We start from the raw sequence: 20,629 nt of genomic DNA, 5'->3' as shown, positions 1-20,629 counted from the left end.
GAAAAAAATATACAACAAATTCAAGTGTGGTGGCAGTGCAGCTGTGGAAGTCGGACCGCATTTACTGCTGAAATCCCACTGGGAACTTTGCCTCCCACCCCAACTTCCTCTCCACCTTCAAGGAGCAGGGTGACTTCCCAAGGAAGACTCTGCAGAAACTCAACAGTAAATGACAGCTCCTCAAATCATGGATGCCATCGCCCATTTGCAGTCCAGTCCTGAAGGATGAGACTCTGGAGGACAGGACCCCTTCACAAATGGTACCTGACCTTCCCCTTGGGATGTGCTTACAGATGCACGTTTGCAGGGTCTGCCTTTTCCCCAAGCACAGGCCAACACAATCAAAGTGAGCGTCTCAACAGAAGAGGGTGCTGGGGGTCGACACTCATCTCTATTTTGGGAAGTAGACTCTGGTGCGCTCCTGAGTCACACCGATACAGTCCCCAGTAGAAATGAAGTGGCCCACTTCCCACCATCCTACCTCCCAATTCAGCTCTCAGCTGCTGCTGGCATGGACAAGGCAGGCAACGGGAGGCCCAGAGATTGGGGGTGGGTAGAATTCAACCTGCTGCTTCCACTCTGATTTGTGCGGATGACAGATTGTTTAAAAGTCACAGTGCCCCTTGAAGAACACAGTGGAACACAGAGAAAATGGAAAACCATGTGCAAAAGCAGATCCTGCCTGAAAGTTCTAGGGAATGTCTTCATGAGGATAAATGAAAGCAAGTCCTACCCACCAGCTTTGGTGTCCCCAGGGACCTCGTGCCCTGGAGTTGGGCTGGCTCCCAGGACAGACAACACATGGGCATACGGCAAAGGCACCATGGGAGGCTCAATGCTCAGTGGGCACAGGTCCCCACTGACTGCAGTTAGGGGCCGTGGCGCTGAGGGACAGAGCTCACTGATTATTCAGGACAAGCTTGATATCCGTGGTTTTTTTTCCCCCAAAATCTGATGTCTTCTAAGGTTTTGATGTGGGCAACTACTTCAAATAAGAAAATCCCACTGCCCCTAAAAACAAGTGGGAGGGCCAGGCTCAAGGCACACATCCCACCTGGATGCCTAGTGAGGGTGACAGGTGACTGGCCAGGGGATCACGTGCTCATCAGTACTGGGGAAGACGACACTTGGCAGTTTCACAAGATTTCATAATATCACTACTATCTTAATGGCAACTCTGGAAGCTTCTTCCTAAGAGATTCTCAGGAGGATTAGAGGAAATTAGGCAGTGCCCCAAGGATGGGGTGACATCTTAGGCAACAGGCCCACCCTCTTGGATCCTGAATTGGTATGTGAGAAAAATCTGTCAATTTGGAAGAATACTGATGCTTTGAGAGGTTTAGTTCCCTAGCCAAGAGATTTTTTTTTCCTTAAGGGCAAGGAATCCAGACCTCCTCCTTGCTAGGCTTCAGTGGAGATGCTACTCTTGCTGTTTGGGCCGGCAAGGCCAGGCATGGCTGTGTGCACCTCCCCTTGCCCCAGAGGAGACAACTTGAAGGCTGAGCTCTGCCTGGAGCTGGGAGGAAAGCCCAAGGAGTGGAGATGCTCCATTTCAAGTGGGGTTTGGACCAGTGTTCAGTCTGAGGTCCAGTGTCAACACTATGTCATTTGTGTTGTTTTTTAAAGCTCATGAAATTGAACCTTGTGTCCTCCATGCTGATTAGACATCCAAGGTTTCTTGCTCAGCACTGCTGGGCCCATCCCCTGCCCAAGCACCTGTGACAGGCAGTTTTTCCAACTCTGAGGTGCTGTTGGGTAGCCCTGGATGGGAGATGCCTGGACTGCTGAGCTAGGTGGGGGACACTGCCGTCCTGCAAGGCCTCTGCTAAGACTTATCCTGGAGCCATCCCACCTTTCTTCAGGGAGATGAGCCAAACGTTCACCACTCAGCAAGAGGTCAGCTCCCCACACCCCAGGGCTCCCGTGGGAGGTAGACAAGAACTTCTCATGAACCAGTGTGGCCCAAGACCAAGGCATCACAAGCAAACGCCATGCTCCAAAGAACTCCCTCTGCCCGGGTGAAATACCTTTTTATCACAGCAGCACAACACAACGATCTCCTCCCAAAAGCCCTGAAGTAGACCCAAACTGCCATCTTGGCTGCAGTGAAAGCACCAGAGCAGGGCAGCCCTGCCAGCATCTGCTGCAAGTTCAACCTGCAAGGGCCGGGCACATCCCCCAAGAAGCAGCCCGTGTCTGAGGTACAGCATCGCTGCTGAACGAAACAGCCCCACACCCTCTACATGCCATCAAAGGAACTGGGGAAGAGGAACCTGTTTCCAGCCCTGCAAGTCACAGTCCAGTCCCACCCATGGACACCCCCAGGTCTTTTCTATGGTTCCCACAATGACAACATCTTAGACATAACTTCACTGCTTCTATAGCATCCCAGTTTTTACAAAACCAAGATGGTGTCATTTGGTTCTCCCAAGTCCAAGGATGTAAATGTCTCAGGCTAGGAGGAGACTGAGAACAGGGGACTGCTTAGGGGCAAGGTGGCCACCAGCTGCCACAGGAAAGTGGGCAGAGGAGAGGTGCCAGCAGCTGCAACGAGGAGACCCAGTTCAGAGCAGCACCGGCCCTGTTAACAGGCCACTGTGGACTGATCGTCTGAGGGTGGGACATGCAGACCCCTCTCAGAGGGAAGGGCAGGAGTCTGGCCCTCCTCGCAAGCTTGTTCATATTTGAGTGTTACTGGGGTAACATGCCAACGGAGCTTGAGTTTGCTCAAGCTGCTCTAGTTTTGCAACATCTGGAAGCTGAACAGAACACGAATCTTTATGATAGTTATTTAAAAAACAACCCCCGAGCCTGAATTTACTTGAGGACTTCGAGTAACCCTCCCTTCAGGGTCTCAGAAGCACCGAGGCCACACCTCTGTTTCAGCACCAAGGACAGCTCCCTGGGCACAGCTGGGCCACCAGAGCCAGACAGACCCCTTATTCCCCAACTCTCAAAAGGACAAAGCAGCAGTGCCCAGTCCCAGGTACTCACACAAAGAAGGGCATCAGCTGGGTGAGGGTCTCCTTCTTGGGGCTGGCAGCAAACTCAGGCACCATCTGGATGACTTTGTTCATGACGCTGCGCAGGTAACTCTGGAGCTGCTTTCTCCGTTCCTCTACGAACTTGGCATCCTGAGGACAGACAGAAGGTGTGCTGGGTGGGCTCCCCTCGCTGTCCAGGAGGGACCCCGTGGAGCCCGCCGCGTCAGTTCACCCAGCCGGCTCCAGGGCGTCTCTCGCCACTGCTTTATGAACAGGAAGGACGCGTGGGTGCAACTATTTGCAGATGGGGGACAGCTGGTCAGAACCTCCGGCAGTGTGCCCAGATGATGCCCACCCAGCAGGGGTGGCTGCTCCCTCCTGGCACAGCAATGTGCCAAGCGTGGTCTCAGGACGGAATCAAGAACATGACTCGGCTATCGTGTGCCGAGGCATTCACACCCAGTGATGAAGACACAAATCGAGGACCACACAGGTAAACATGTAATTACTAATCGCTCAGTGCTACGGAGAGGTGATTAATTCTGCTTAGTTTTTAAAAATATTGTCATTAAAAATCTTCGTCTTTAATGACAATAAAAAAATCCTCCTGAAGCAATGACATTAACAATTTCCACCTTCTCTTGAAAAACTAGGACATTTGGTGGTGCCCTGTCCCCTACAGGACTCAGCCTAACTGGGGTGGCACTGAACAGCCCCTGAAGATGGGGGTAGGGGCACTCAGAGGCTTGAGCTCCACACCCATCACTTGGCCCCCTCTCCCCAGCACCGCCTGGCCTTCTTAGATATGTGCCCCAAGCCAGCAGAGGGTGGTGCTTGGAGCCGTGTGATACCATGCCGCCCCCGCTTGAAGTCCTCGACAGTTTGGAGTGAGGGGCCTACAGATTCTATAGCCAACCCTACTGCGCCGGTGGGCCCTGGCTCAACAAAGACACCCTGGGCTGTATGGGCGCCAGCCAAGGCTTCCTCTGAAGAAGCCAAGGCTAAAGACCACAGGGGTGCGACAACAATGAGCAGGGAGAGGGCAGTGGCAGGGTTGTTTCACCCTTACACCAACATGAGTGTAGTCTCACTCAGGTAGTACCTCACCCCCCCTCTGCTCCCTGTGCTGACACAAAGCTGGTCCGTAGCAGGGGCTCAGTAGAAACTGTCAAACAAGGCCATGTGCTGAGACGGCACCTAGAAAACCTGTCCGGCACCCAGTCTCTTCCAGAGCATTCCTACAAAGCCCTGCCAAGGACCTGGTACTTCCAATCCACGGTCAGCAGTTACCAAATGAAGATACAGGATGCCCAGCGACCTGTGAACTTCAGACAAACAACAAATGCATTTCCAGCCGAGAGAGAACCTGCCATGCTGTGCGGGGACACTACACTGAGAAATTGTCGGTTGTTCATCTGAAATTCAAACCTCACCAGGCACCCCCATCTCTGAGCATCAGGAAACCTGGGCTGCCAGCAGGAGCCCCTTAGGGCCACCCAAAGTCACCCCCTGATGAGTGCATCTTTGAAGACCTTCCCCAGAGGATGGCAGCACTTGAATGGCCATGGGTCACTAGCATCACTGCCAGCAGGGTCCCTGGCCAGGCTGGAATCCCACATAACCTGGAGAGGCAACTGTGGATGAGGAAGACACCTGGCCCAGAAAGACGAGGGCCCTCCCAAGCCAAAGCCACTGGGGCTCTGCATGCCAGGTTGTGTTCTCTGGTGTCTGTCATGGTTTGGATGAGAGGTGTCCCCCAGGTGCTCCTGTGAGACAGTGCAAGAGCGTCGCGTCATCATGAAGTAACGAGGTATGTCCTAATCAGAGACCACAGGGGACAGGGCGTGGATAGAGGAAGTATGTCACTGGGAGTGTGTCTTTGGGGTTCATGTCTTGTCACTGGTGAGCAGAGCTCTGCTACCTGATTGCCAAGGGCTGAGCCGCTTTCCTCTGCCATGATGTTCCTCCTCATCTTGGGCTTACAGCTCTGAGTCGGCCGACAATGAACTGAACCACTGAAACCAGGGGCCAGAACACACTTTTCCTCCTCTGTTGTCCTCGTCAGGTCTTTTGGTCACAACGCGAGAAAGCTGACTGAACAGTCCTCGAGCTCCCACCCGTCATTAAGCAATTAGACATCTTTCCTCAGGAAGGTGGTTACTGCACCAGGTCAGAGCTGAACGGAGCTCATCAAGTCTCGTTTTTAATCTGCACAAGAAACCCTCGAACACAACTTGAGAGGCTGCTGCAGGAAGAAAGAGCTAATCAGCCCTGGAAGAGCCTGGGAAGATTCCTTTTTTGGAAGGGGATGCTCAAAACACTCTAACAAGAGATCACAGATGGTCTCTCAGGCTTCCTGTGGGGCTAGCTGAGCCACGGAGGCCTCCACCCTAGAGTCTAACGTGCCCTCAGCACTTGTCTAAAACCTCCTCTCGCCCTTCCCCCAGCCAATAGCGACTTGGCCGAGATTGGGGTTCCTCCAGGGGAAAACCCTAATGCCCAGGCCTCACAGTGCCAGGTCCTGCTGTGAGCACAGCAACGTGGCAGCCGTCTCCACTTGAAAACCAAGCGCCGTTTACCTGAGCTGTTCAAAGGAAGCAACAGGATCTTGAAGCCTTCATCTGGGCCCTCTGTGCTGGACCGACCCAGGCTGCTACCTGAGGCTCATGAGGGGGAGAGTCTTGCCCAGGAGCTCAAAGTGATAGCCTCCCTCAACCTGCACAAGAAAGATCTGCAGCTTCCTCTCCACCAGGCTTCCCCAGCCAGGCTTCTGTTCAGATTCCACTTCCAGGTTGGCTTTCGCAGAAGCCACCTATCACCTCTGCCAAGGCAGGCAGGGCTGCGTTTCCACCAGCCTCTGTCCTGGATGCCATTTCCTTGGGGTCTCCTTCTAATCTCCACCTGAGTCTGCACGTAACTGGGTAGAAGGTGACCTAAGGGTCATGGAAGACCTCAAAATGAGTCATAGAAGCCTATGGTTTCCTGTGGCTATGATTTTTTTAATGAAAATCTTTAAGGACATCAAGAAGGGAGGGAGATGGGAATAGGAAGGACAGTAGGACGAATCAGACATAACTCTCCTCTGTTCATATAACTAGAGGTGTATCCTAACCAGTAGATTGACCCACTTATATGGATTAACTGGGTGGTAACTATAGAGGGTTGGGCATGGCTAGAGAAAGTGTGTCACTGGGAGTGTGCAAGGATGTGTAACTCCACATCATGTACTAGAATGGGACCCTAACTAGAGTAAGTCATACTCTGCATGTTTATAATATGCCAAAATACACTCTACCATCATGTATAGCTAAAAAGAACACATTTTTAAAAATACACATGGGATAGAATAAAAAAAATTTAAGATGTCAAAATAGCAAATTCTAACGAATCTCCATAACGCTTCATCTAATGGTCTGAGCCCTTCTCCCCATCTGCTTCATCCTCTTTGCTAGAGTGTTTTAAAGTAGACTGCAGCCATCATGCCTACCTGAGTGTACATTTCTAAACACTTAAGAACATTTTCCTATTTAACCACAACACCATTATCACCTCTAGTAAAATCACTGCTAATTGGTTGATGCCATCTAATAGCTAGTTGTATTTAGGAACATTTGGGTTTCCAGAGCTGCAGAGCCTCCTGCCTTTCTGCTTGGACTCGATTCCCTCTTGGGGCTGATCGAGTTCTGGCCTGGCAAGGACAGTCCCGCCATTTTCTCCACAGGCCCTAAAGGGGGTTCACAGACAGTGTGGCCCACGTCTATGTTTTGTATAAACTGAGCAATGTTTAAAAACAAACAGGAGACTTCTGTACAAAATCCAGGTTCTTGGCTTCCCTATAAAAAAGGATCAATCCTGCTGGTGGGCAAGAGCTGGTCAGCAAGGACGCTCAGGAGCTGGAAGCACAGTGCCACCGTCCTGCCCAGCTACTCCCCTCGGTCCCACCCCTGCGCGGCCTCCACAAGCCTGTGAGTTTGCAACCCCTACTTTACCCCACATGACTGGCTGCGGCCTGGCAAAGCTGCTGCAGGGGCCACGATACGTGGGATCCACATGACTGGGTACATTCCCTGACGCCACGCAGTGCCACCTACCTGCTCTGGGGACCCTGGTGTGTGAAATGGGAAGAAGGGAGTGCCCTTCATAGGTGAGTGCCTGGGGGCCAGCATGGCCTGCTGGGCTCCTGTCCCTCAAGACATAGGATGTGGAGGGGGCGCTGGGGGACCAGGACCCACAGGTACTGGGGAGGCTCCCCGGGAGGACTGCCCACATCGGCAGCAGGATGGAGAGGGGATTCACTCAGAAGATGCTGCTGCCCCAGCTGCCTAGAGGAACAGCAGCCAGGTCCAACAGGTGGTCCACAAGGGCACCCTGGGGAGGGGCGGGCACCCCAGAATGGGAAATTCAGGAGGGAGCCTGACACACAGCCGCAGAACAGAGGCCTGCGAAGAAACACTAGTCAAAGGACAAGTAGATGTGGGGGGCAGAGAGGCAAGGCAGGCCACCAGGGGAACAGCCTCCAGACTGAGGTCCAGAGGAGGGAGGACAAAGGCCTCACTGGACGAGTGGGATGGAGAACGAAGGTGGCTTCTGCAGCCATCTGGGCAGGGAGGCAGAGCACCACGTCACAAGTAAACCCATCCTGCAGAGACCTGTCTGTCACACGGGGCACACAAGAGATCATTGTACTCACAGGGGCTTGGGGTCATGTGGGTTTTCTGGTTGTGCTCCTGGGGCAACAGCCACAACACAGAGTGGAAGGGATGGACAGATGGATGCCAGGTCCCTCTGGGCCGTCTAATGAGTCCTCGCTGCCTGTGGCCCCACTGCCATGGTGTGTGGTGGCCCGATCGCAGCAGGATTGTCAGTTATGATTTAGGACTATTAATAGAGGGCACTGAGACTCAGTCCCCACTTTTTACAAAAAGCATTCTAGACTATTTTAATGGAATTTTTTCTCTCCAGAAAAGGTTAATTTTATTTTGAGCCTCAAGAAAAAGACACCATCAAATTAAGAATAACTGTTCTAATGAAATTCATCTGGAAAAATAAAAGACCCAGAATAGCTAAAGGAATCCTTAGCAGGAAAAGTGAGGCAGGTGTCATTACTATACTGGACCTTAAACTATACTACAGAGCAATAGTAACAAAACAGCATGGTACTGGCACCAAAACAGACTGGTAGACCAATGGTACAGAATAGAGGACACAGAGACTAATCCACAAAATTACAATTATCATATATTTGACAAAGGTTCCAAAAAAATGAACCAAAGAAAAGATAGCATCTTCAACAAATGGTGCTGGGAAAACTGGAAATCCATATGCAACAAAATGAAATTAAACCCCTGTCTCTCACCATACACAAAACTTAACTCAAAATGGATCAAGTACCTAGGAATTCAGAGAGTCTGTGTCTAATAGAAGAAAAAGTAGACCCTAATCTTCACGTGGGATTAGGCCCCAACTTCCTTAATAAGACTCCGATTGTACAAGAATTAAAACCAAGAATCAATAAATGGGATGGAATCAAACTAAAAAGTTTCTTCTCAGCAAAAGAAACAACCTGTGAGGTGAACAGACAGCCTACATCCTGGGAGCAAATTGTTACCCTCACGCATCAGATAGAGCACTAATCTCTAGGGTATAGAAAACTCAAAAAGCTAAGCACTGAAAAAAAACATCCCAATCAACAATGGGCCAAGGACCTGAACAGACACTTCTCAGAAGAGAATATACAATCAATCAATATATGAAAAAATGCTCATCATCTCTAGCAATCAGAGAAATGCAAATCAAAACTACTTTAAGATATCATCTCACTCCAGTCAGAATGGCAGCTATTATGAAGACAAATAACAATAAGTTGGCAAGGACGTGAGGAAAAAGGCACACTCATGCATTGCTGATGGAACTGCAAATTGATGCAGCCAATATGGAAAGCAGTATGGAGATTCCTTGGAAATCTGGGAATGGAACCACCATTTGTCCCAGCTAGCCCTCTCCTCAGACTCTATCCAAAGGACTTAAAAACAGCACACTAGAGGGACACAACCACATCAATGTTTATAGCAGCACAATTCAAAATAGCTAAACTGTGGAACCAACCTAGATGCCCTTCAGTGTATGAATGGATAAAAAAAAAATGTGGCATATGCACACAATGGAATATTACGCAGCATTAAAAGAGAATAAAATCATGGTATGTGCAGGTAAATGGATGACATTGGAGAAGATAATGCTACATGAAGTTAGCCAATCCCAAAAAAACAAATGCTGAATGTTTTTCTCTGATATGAGGAGACTGACTCAGTGGGGTAGGGAGGGGGGAGCATGTGAGGATTAGATGAATTCTAGATAGGGCAGAGGGATGGGAGGGAAAGGAAGGGTACAGGGGATTAGCAAGGATGGTGGAATGTGATGGACATCATTATCTAAAGTACATGTATGAGGACATGAATTGGGTGTTAACATACTTTATATGCAAACAGATATGAAAAATTGTGGTATATTGTATAAGAATTGTAATGCAAAAAAACACAAGTACATGTATAAAGACATGAATTGGTGTGAACATACTTTATCAAAGATGAAAAATTGTGCTCTATATGTGTAATAAGAATTGTAATGCATTCTGCTGTTGTGTATTTAAAAAAATAAAATCAATAAAACAAACAAAAAAAAACTGTTCTAAACATGATGGAATGCTGTGAACAGGTGACAAGCAGGGCCCTACACTTTGCCCACACTGTCCTTGGGCTCTCCCTGACAGAGGGCCGTGCACGCGCCCCCCAGGGCAGGGCCACCCTGGTTACCCCTAAGACTACCATGACATAAGATAAACAGAAGATCCAGTCCATCAGGAGTATCTCTTGAGAGATAGCCATGTCAGAGCCAGCTGATATGACAATGTGTTGCTAGCTAGAAAATTCCAGAACTTTGAGAGAGACTCAGAGACCCCAGCATTGAGGTCTTCTGGCCCGAGACAGCATCCCGTGCCCACTATGACGAGACTGGCCCACCAACCCCATTTCTGTTTCCAGAGCACAAAGGCAAGCCAGGTTCTGGCCAATGTAAGGTGACAGGAGTGAGGCAAACAGAGTTCAGGCCTAGCCGCAAAAAGGAAAATCCCCTGCAAGTCTCCCTCTTCTCCCTGCCCCCTTCTGGGAGAACGGAGGCCCCATGTGAATATGGCAGAGCCATGAGAAGAAAGGCGAGCTCCCAGAGTCCCCAGCTCTGAGTTGGACCTGGGACATGAATAGGAAACTAGCTCGTGTTGCAAGCCATCAAGTGAGATCTAAGCCACGTGCTGGTCAGAGGCACCTGTGTCACATATGCTGGCTCACTCAAGGACTGCTGCTCACCTACCACACCTGGGGCACTGGGCATCCAAGGAACATGCCCGGTAAACAGAGGTGTCCCATCCTCACGGAGCTTAGGTCCAGGAGACAGTAAGCAGAACATGAGTGCGTAAGGATGACCGCTGGGGCAGAGACAGCCTCAGCCCGTGAGGAGGAAAGGAAGCGCCTGGGAGGAGGCCTGAAGAATGAGAGGAAGGAATCCAGGGAGCAGAGGCCAGCAAGGAGCCTGCTCGGATCCTCCAGGGAGGGGATGCTGGTGGCAGAGCCCAGGCTGGAGGCCGGGGAGCTGAAGAGGGTGGAGGAATTTGAGTTGTAATTCAGACCTAACCCAGGAGGGACTTGCAGAAGGGCGCAATCATTCATCTGATCATTCAACTGTCTGGTGACATGTCGGCTCACTCATTCATCCATCAGACATTCCTTGGAGGCCTACTGTGATCCAAGCTCTGAGAATAGAAAGATAAATAAGACTGGATCCTGCCTTTAAGGAGCTTACAGTTACTTGCGACAGAACTACACTACACACTTGATAAAGGCCTTCTGGGGGCACATGGGGACCATGACAGGGTCATGGTAAGTACTAGGAGGAGAAACGTCAGGGGTGGTGGCAGGAGGAGTGGTCGCTATCGCAAGCTTCTCCTCTGCCAGGCCCTGGGCAAGGCATCGGATACATCCTGTGTCACTGTACTCTGTACTCAGCATCCCACTAGGTCAGGGCTTCTTCGCATTCCCATCTCAGAGGAGGAAGCTGGATTCAGGAGTCAGGCACCAAGGACTCAGACACAACCACACAGGGACAGGGGTGGAGACAGGAGTGGTCCAGGCCCTTACTGCTCACTCTGCTCTAAGACAGGGAGGGCAAGGTGTTCCAGGCAGAGAAGAGCCCAATTTGCAAGACTGTGGTGGCCTGGAGGGACAGGGACCACAGGACTCAAGAGTGGGGGCAATGAACCTGGGAGTCAGAGGGGAAATGCTTGGGGGACCCTGGGAGGCCACACTAGAAACCTCAGGGTGACAGGTGTTTAAGCATGCAGCGACCATCAGCCTTCTAGAGACTGGAAAGGGTTCTGACACTTGGGTTTTAAAAGCCACTCTGCTGTCCCTGGAGTGCTGAGAACCTGCCTTCCTGTTTTCAAGCACTAGGCCCCGGGAGGTGGGGATGCAGGCCTGATTTTGCCACTTGAGTTGGGGGGAGTGGGCCATGGTCCTCCATGAGTGCACACAAACCTGTGGACTTTGCTTATCGCAAGTGTACATTATGCAATTGCTAATTGGGAACCTGAGAAGAGAAATTCCCGTTATCGCCACTTTGAAAACCCTCCACGGAGACATCTGCGAGCAATGACTAGCGGGCCATGCCGACTCTCCTAGCTGCTTCCAGACATCACTGCGCCCCTTACAAGCTTTTGAGTGGACATGTTTAGGTGTTTAGCCAAGCTGTCTGAAGTGTCCTCACCTGAGAAACTCGGTGGGAGGAGGGTGGGGAGATAATGAAACTGCAAATGCAGCAAAAGAAACTGCCCTGATCTTTGCAGGGGGCCGAGCTCTGCCTGCTCACTCAGGAGGGCCTGAGGCTCACAGGGGGCCAAGCAGCCATGAGCCACCTGGCGGAGGGACTGAAAGAGGTCCTTCAACTGGCTAAGGGTAGCCAGCAGTGGGAATGCACCGGGGGTGGCAGACAGGGGAGGACGAGGACTTCCTTCTTGGTTTTGTGAGGGGAGAGCAGGGCGCCCTGTGTCTCTGTAGCACCCGTGGTGAGACTCTCCTCCTGGAGCCTCTAGAGAGACCCCCAACTTAGAGGCTGAACTTGCTGTCCCTCCTGAAGGGACAAGGGAAGCCTCCTATGGGGCAGGGAGATGGAAGAGGCTGCCCGAGAGCGAAGCAGGAAGTCCCCGCTGGCAGCCAGCAGCCAGGACCCTGCACTCCAGCTCTTGCCACCAGGCCCCCCTCCTCACACCAGTGCTGCAGTCAGTCCTAAGGACAAGACGTGCCGGCCACGTGAAGAGCAAGGGGAACCCCAAGCACTCGCTGTACCCCAAACCCTGGCCTCCTGGAGGGATAGGAACAGTGGGAAGAGGCTCCATGTTCAAGATCTGATCCTACCCACCTCCCAGCACCAGAGGCCCTTCCTCTCTGCCCATCTGTCTCTCCAGCCCCACCCTCTCCCTGGGCAGGAGAGAGGAGCCCCACGGGATGGTTACAGCTACTGCTAACCGGGTTGCTAGGGGCAGCCAGACCTTATCCTTGCCCAGCCCAATAGCCCTGGTGGTCCACCTGGAGGAAGCCCCAGTCCTCACTGGGCACCATGCCCACCCATGACCCGGCTCCTCTTGTCCTCTCTGACCCCAGGCCCTTCCACTCTCCTCACGCCATCTGGGCCTCCTTGAACATGCCACGCGCACTCCGGGACCCTGCACCTGCTGATGTTTCCACCTGGGAGACTCCTTCTCCAGACAGCTCTCAGGCCACATCCACTGTCTAAACATCTCTGCTCAAATGTGCCTCCCGAGACGCCTCCTGGCCACTCCGAGACCAGAGCCATGGCTTTCTACCCCTTTGTTTTCCGCACAGTGGTGACAAGATCTACCCTTGGTGCCTGGTGGTAGTGCCTGGCATCCAGAAGACGCAAGTAGTATTTATAAACAAACTCTCTGCAGACCACCACTTAACCCGCATAGGTCAGGAGTATCTGAGCCCAGGACCATTCCACTTCCACTTGATAGGCAGGCACACCGGGGCACAGAGGAGCTGAGGAACTTGGCTAAGCTCACACCGGAGCGAGTCAGACTTGGAAGATGACTCAGGTCTTTCTGCCTTCTCCCTCTAGAGGCCACACTCACCCACTTTTGCCAGCTCTGCTGTGAGCATCTTTGGGAACGAAATGCCCTACCCAGTTCTGCACTCAGTTCCAGTGAGACTCCAGGGTCACCAGAAGAGCAGGACTCTGCACCCCTGGTGGGAGGGTAGTTGGAGAGGGAGGGAAGAGGACATATGGAAGGGGTGTCACATGCAGATTTTACCCACTGAACTCTCCCCTCCTGAGCCCCCCCCCCCCCCCCGCCTCAGGTGTTCTGCAAGGAGACTCCTGCCCCGCCACCGTCCTCTCTTGGTCATGGTTGGCACAAGCTCCAGAAGGAGCCCCCAGACAAACCCTACAAACTAATGGGCACAAAAACCTGGTACAGAGACGTTTCTAGCACTGAGTTAAGTCAGACAGACCAATCCCTTCATCTTAGGCCCGTTTGGGATCCACCTTGGCCGCTCTTCCCGTCAGGAGTCTCAGGCTGCCTGAGGTGGGGGGCTCTCTTGCTTCTACCCTGCAACACTGTGCACGTAATCAGGGAAGTCAGGGCCCTGGGGGCCTCAGTTCCCTCACTTGTAAAGGGAGTGGGCAGGTCACCTCTTAATTTCCTTCCTCTGGAAACACAGGAGAGCTCTTGCCCGAGGCAGCCTCTTTCCTTTCATCCAGGACCAATTAAGGCACAAAGAGAACCCCTTAAGTACTCTCAGGCCCTGATAGTCCTGCTAGTTTCAGGGCTTCTCTGTAACACAATAGGCACTGCCCAGCCCCACACCCCCTCCAGGACACCACTCAGCTAGAGTGATATCAGGCACAGAGGCCTGATGTCACAGTGCTGCCCAGGCCTCAGGAACCCCGAGATGCTGCAGGGCTGCCGAGAGTCCCCACTCTGCCCAGGACAACGGCCACCGGCAATTGCCACAGTCTGCGCAAACTTCCTTCCTGTTTCCTTCCCTTCCCCAGAGTTCCTTGGATGTCCCCTTTTGCTCTTCTCCCTCTCCTATTACAGGATGGCTTGAGAACGGGAACAACTAAACTGAGCAGAGGGAAGACGAAGGGATCGCGGTCACGACAGCAGCCGGGGCCTGAGCTGGCCCTTGGGGGCTTGGTGAGGAGGCCTGTCTCACCACCCCCCAAAGATGAGAGCCCGAGCTCACCCCCAGGGCACTGCTAGAACCAGCCGGGCTGGGTGCTGGGATCTGAGCCCCATGGGCTAACACAGAGCCCTGCTCCTAGGCCCCTGGCACACTCACAGGAGGAAAGCAAATCAGCATTTCTTAGAGGCACTGAGCTGAGCACAGTCAGGGTTCGGGTTCCCTGGGGCAGTCTCACCGCACTGTGGGATCCTGGGGGGACTAGGACCCAAGAGACTCCTTCCTTTTGCTAAGGTCATGCAGGATGCTCAACGGCCAGGACTCAGATTCTGGAGACTCTGACCCAGTCCCCACCCTGTTGTTCCACTAGATTTCTGCCCCCGACTCTGTGTAGCCCAGTGGTGGCAAAGGAAACCAGGAGCCCTACCTTTCACAGCAGGTAAGGCCTTCCCCAAGGAACTAAAAACATCCTCCTGACAGACACGTAGGGAAGAGTGGGGACGGCCAACCACAGCTGTGACGTCCTGTGAACCCATCCTCCCACCCGACTCACACCACCTCTCCAGAGCTCTGATGTCTTCTCAGGTCAGTGAGCAGAGGGGCAGGCAGGCAGAGGCCTCCCAACTCACGGATCTGGTCCTTACAGAGCTGGGATTTGGACCCATGTCCCCTGGTTCCACCTCAGCGCCTGCTGGCAGCACTCTGGAGAGCGCGAGGGGCTGCTGAGGACTCCCTGCCTCCGTGTTACTCCCAGGAGGTGGGCCGCCCCAAGTCTGGGTTCCAATGGCCGCTGGGGGGACCCTGCCTGTGAAGGAAAGGAAAACCAGACTCAAGAGCTCATCACAAACCCCGAGACCCACTCCACACTTCCTCCACAGGAAAGGCCGGGGCTCTGCACCTGCTCCAGGCTGCGCTTCCCTCCTCCAGGAGCTCCGTCCCGAATGAGGCCAGGGGCAACACGGCCTGCGACCCAGACCACTGCTTGTAAGAGCTCATCATTAAACAGAGGACGGCAGACCACAGCCCTGGGCAGGTGGCTCAAGGAGGGAATGCCCAGGAAGGAGCTTGGAGATGACAGAACAGCATCCATAGGGTCACCAAACTATGATGGGCATCAGACAGAATGTGAGTCCTGCCTGCCATCCACAGTGAAGACCCACCCCATCAGAGGCCCGGGAATGAGCGTCGCTGTCTCAGGAGGGCAACAGGGGGAAGGGGGGTCACGGAGGGCCACATGGGGGTCACAGGGGGCTCAAGGCACACACCCACACAATGCTTCACACAGCGACAATGCCGATGCTGCCCTTTACTGCAAGCTGTGTACAAAGCACCATGGGATGGGCTTGCCGCGTGCCCTGCCACCCTGCCAACGCTTGGTGAAGTAGTTTCTCATGTCTCTTTCCTGATGAAGACACTGAGCTTTCAAGACAGTCGGACCTGCTCCAAGGTGACCCCACCGTGAATCACTACCCGAGTTCAGCACCCCTGAGGCTGTCCCGCCTCTTAAGACCCACGTAGCCACAGCCACAGGACACCTACAACTCTTCTAAAGTCAGACAAAAAGACCAACTAGCTCTGCAGTTCACATGGGCTGAACCAGACACCATGGTTCTAAAACTTCCCTCGTCCCAGGCTGCAGGAGGGTGGAGCATGCGCTTCACAGCAGTGTCCCTTGCTCAGGGTGGGCTGGATGCGTGGCCCGAGTCCCCACAGGCAGGAACTGGCCTAAGATGTCTCTGCACCCCGTGCCACCTGGCACAGGCTGGGTCTCCCGCGGGATCCTGTAGCAGGAAGGCAGCGGGCTCCAGGGAATTTGAACCCTATTTTTCTCTGTCATCAAGAGTGAGGCCAGGTGGCCAGGGAGGAAAGGGAGAGGCTGGCTCAAGATTCATGGGAGTGATTCCAAGGGGAAGGATGAGTCCACGTCCAGATGTGTCTCCTCCAGGACAGGCAAGCCCCATGGCAGCAGGGTCAGGGTGACACAGGCAAGGGAAAGGGCGGTATGGACAGGCCAGCCACTGCTTAATTCCCAGAACGTGGCCTTGTGGGAAAATGAGGCCATTACTGCCAGGTGGCTGGGAGTTTTATGTGAAATCTCAGGTTTTAAAATATTGAAAATTGGTTTTGAAAAAGTTAAAGACCACGGAGAGCAAACAAAACACAAGCCACATAAAGCCACCAATTTAGCCCTGTGATCTAAGTGGATACTGCTTAAATTGGAGCACTTTCCACAAACTCCCAGTGGCCAGGGTCAGCAGGCAAGGAGCTTAAGCACATCACTCTGGTTCTGGGGACGTCCTTTCCCCACCTGCGCAGTGGCCATGTGGCCAAGGCCTGTCTCAGAGGATCAGGGCTGATCCCAGCACAGGACACACAACACATAACAAGTCTCCTGTTTAGAAGAAAGCATGATTCAGGATCCTTGTCAAAAAACTACCATGTGTTGGAGCAGATGAAAATATTTGGTCAAACTAAACGTAGTGGCTTAGACGACCCAGGAACTCCACTCACAGTATCTACTTCGAGAAATTCCAGGCTGGACCACACATGGGGTGACAGAGAGAGAGATCTCTGCAGCTGTGTTGGAGTGCGGGACAGTTGGAAGCCACACAGGGGCATCTCTGGGGGAAAGCACAAGTGAAACGGTGTGATGACGCCCAAAATGTGGAGGACAGGCACTGCAGCAAAGTGCAGGGAGCTCAGCCCCAGGGAGCCCAGACACACTGCTGAGCGAAGCAGGAGGACGTGCTCAAGGTCATGCAAGTGAGTTAAGAGCACAGACGACACTGAGAGCCCCTCTAGAAGGAACATGCACTGTCAGATACAAACCTCTGCAGCAGCCACTTGTGGTAGGGACAACAGGAGGTGGGGGAGAAGGGATATTGACCAGGACCTCACAGTGACCACAGCACAGAGTGGCAGGAGCGAGGAACGGCACAGACCCACTTTTTTGTATCCGGAGTCCAGAAAAGAAAGTGGAAAGGAGAGAGGATTCTCATATTCACACCCATTTCCTGCAGGGACCTCCCTCCATGGCACCTAAGGACCCACACAACCTTAGGTTCTGGCACATTCTGCCTTGAAAAGCTCCTAAGTCTCCTAAGCTGGACTGAGTTGTAGAGCTCCAACCAGGAACTCAAGAGTGCTCCTGACATTTATGCCCTGTCTTTCCTGGGGGCACCCTACCCTCCTGTCCCCAGATTTCTTAGCACTTGTTCTTAGCAGGTCCCAGGTCACCATAGTGACACAGACATGTACTGCTACTCCCCCATTATCAGTGCACAGGTCCCCCCCACCCCCCGATGTCTTGGGCCATTTCACAGTCCACTGAGAGTGGCCCTGGCCATACAGGGTCTGGTTTGAGGTTCCCACAGGTTTTAACAGTGGTGACACATTACGTGGACCACCTTAATCGTCTTAGTTGTAGTCTTCCTGATCACATAAACTCCTCGTGGCTGAGGCCAGGTGGCAATGGCCAGCTGGACAAACAGCTCAGTGGACAACAAGTGCTACCACTGGCCAATGTGCACTTGCCGCCAGGAGCCGGGGGTCACGGAAGAGGCTCAAAGAAGTCATGTGCTGTGGCCACGATCACAGCCCAGGACCCGGCTCCTTCCACTCTGCTTCAGCACCATGCCCCCAAGGGACCTCCTTCAGGCTGGATGTGGCTGGGGAGAAACAAGTGACCTTCAAATCCAGCCAAGGAAGAGAAGGTGGCGATTCATCAAGGACAGAGACAACAGACCAGCAGCAAGGCCACACTCAAAGCTGCTCCCACAGCAAAGGCCGAGGATGGTGGCCTCCTGCACCGCCACAGGCAAGAAGAAGTGCCCTGCAGGACACAAAGATAGACAGTGAGCTAGGGGAGCTCAGCCGCCCATCGCCTCAGGGAATGGGAGCCTGCAGGGCCAGCTCATCCTGCTTTAGAAGGGGAAGCTGCATATCTGGAGCAGAGGGAAAAACCTCTCAATTCTCAAATCACTTGGCAGCTGCTTCAAACACTTGATACCATGGTGCAGACCAAACAAAACTATCTGCAGGTCTTCCAGAAGCAAGAGAAGAAATCAATAGGCCATCAAAACAGAGCTGGCAAGACTGGTTCCATCCGCTGGGACTCACCATGCTGTGCTGCGGAGGGGTGGGCCGGCTCCACGCTTCCCAAGGTCAAGCACACGTCCCGAGACAATCCAGATACACCAGGAAGCAGGGGAGAAGCTCGCCCTGCAGAACAAGGCTGGGGACATACTATGGTGCATTTCTCTGGATTCCTGCCTATGATTAGAATTGATAAAAACGGAATACCCAGCAGGGGATAGACGTGCAAAACATGGCCTTCTACTCAATCTTCAAAAACATTCTTCCAAAGAGAGGGTGGAATCTCCATTTTATAGAAAAGGATGCCCAGATTCAGAGTCATGAATACATCTGTCCATGGTCATGCTAACTAATGTCAGAGCTAGAATTTGAATCTATTGTCCACATTGTCCCTTTGTTACAATATGGGAAGTTTATAAAAATTCTATTCAATTAAAAAACCTTGACTAAGCCTCTTCCGTGTGCCTGGTTCCATGCTAAGTCTGGAGAGCTGGGAGGTAGAGGACGGACACCCTATCTCTTGGGACTCCTGAGTTCAATGCAAATCAGATGAAGGAAGGAAGATAAGGGATTCTTCTGAAGTTCTACTTGAGAATGTTATCTACCCTGGACACAATTTCTGGGGTCTCCCCAGAAGACGGAAAGCAAAAATAAAATCAGAGTCAGGTAAGCAACCATCCTAGCTACACCAGAGACGTGTCCCCACGCAGGGCTTAGCTTCCTTATCTGTAAATCCAGAGGGTGGCAGCTGTTGTCTCCCATGTACTGACCCTCACTATGAGCCAGGCCCTGTGCTAGGAGCTGGGACCCAGAGGTGAATGAGGGACCAGGACAGAGAGCTGCTGTTGCTCACCAGACATCCGACTGTTCCTTTCCATTTCCCAGCAGCTCGGCAGTGAGGCTGGGGCCACTGAAGCAGGTCTGGCCAGTAGGTGGTGAGACGTGGCGGGACCCAGTTCCAGGAGGGTGGACCTGGAGCTGGTATCCCTCATTTCTCTCTTCAAAGGAAATGCGGCTAGAGGTGGGGTGGTACCCTCCCCCTCAATGCTCCTTCAGATGTGCTCCACGCTTCTCTTCAGTCACCAATGGCCAGCAGTGGCTGAGCTGGGATTGTCAACTCCATTGCACAGGTGGGCCAGTGTGGCACAGATCTGCAGGGTTGCCAGGGTGAACCTGAGCCTAGACTTCAGAATCTGAGAACTAAAAGGGACTTCAGAGGCTTTCAAAGGAGGTTGCTGCAGGGTTTCCCCAGAGCGTCTTGAGGGGAGGCTGCGTCTCAGGAGGAGAGGAAGCTCTGGGTCTATGAATCTTTACCCTTTACCTATGTGAATCATTGGGGAAGAGGACGTCTGCTGCCTTCTACTGAGAGCTCACTGAGCGCTAGGTCACTGTCGGACATTTTCCATGTTATCTTATTTAGTAATTATTAGAGTAATTGATTATTAAAACACCATCACTAAACCCATTATACACATGAGGAACTTGAGGCACAAAGGTGAGATACTCATCCAAGGTCAAGCAGCCATTGAGCAATGGAGCTGTTCTCGGTGCTGACTGGTGGCACAAGGAGGACCTGGGGGGGCGTGCTTTCCTTACAGTCTTGAGGATCTGGAAAAGCAGCAGCCACCTCTTGCCTTGCTTCAGTGCGGGCATTGTAGGCATGCCTGCTGGCCACCAAAAACCCGAGGCGTCTGCCGCATCCCCACAGTTCTCCAGATCTGCCTGGACCCTAAGAGCAGGGCGTGGCAGAATCCCCATCCATCTGCTGCTGGGCCTGCAGCAGGCCTGTGAGGAGCCTGGTCAGTGCTCCCTGCTGGATCTCCCAGTGTGGGCGGCAGGGAGGAGCGAGCGGAGGCGGAGTGAGGACTGAGCCATGTCAGGCCGGCTTGGCCGGCTCATCTCTCCGGCCTCCCCAGAGATTTATGTGTCTGTCCAAAATGAACTGTGGGTCCGTCACCCAGCACGCAGGCCACTTCTGATACCCAGTAGGTGAAACCCAAATGACAGCCATCGCTAGCTTCTGAGAGCCCTACCACCTCTCATTTTCCCCTCATTCTCTCGGGGAAGCCGAATGGTCTCACTGTGGCTGACAATGGTGGGAAAGAGCCTTTTTTTGCTTGTTAAGTCAGAGAAATTCTATACCACGTGACTTCTGACTTGATTATTTTCTACCCAGGTCACGGCTCCGCCATAGCTCTAGAGGAAATCCCCTTTAGCTAGTTGATGTCATCAGAGATCATCAGAGGTGACCTGAAAGTGTGTTTGTGCGCGTGTTTCCTGTCCTTCCTCCCTTCCCTC

The 20,629-nt window shown here is 52.7% G+C and overlaps 1 protein-coding gene across 3 annotated transcripts in view; it reads right to left on the bottom strand.

Moving 5' to 3' along the window:
• Positions 1-20,629, bottom strand: part of Snx29 (sorting nexin 29) — a 389,526-nt gene that overhangs the window by 12,830 nt on the left and 356,067 nt on the right. For all 3 annotated transcript variants that reach the window (XM_076839902.2, XM_076839903.2, XM_076839904.2), the window contains one exon: positions 2,995-3,134. In XM_076839902.2, coding sequence (XP_076696017.1) covers positions 2,995-3,134 — 140 coding nt within the window. The remainder of the gene's footprint in view (positions 1-2,994; positions 3,135-20,629) is intronic.

Source organism: Callospermophilus lateralis, chromosome 19 (assembly GCF_048772815.1).
Source record: "Callospermophilus lateralis isolate mCalLat2 chromosome 19, mCalLat2.hap1, whole genome shotgun sequence".
NCBI lineage: Eukaryota > Metazoa > Chordata > Mammalia > Rodentia > Sciuridae > Callospermophilus > Callospermophilus lateralis.
This window is presented reverse-complemented; position numbering and strand designations above follow the sequence as displayed.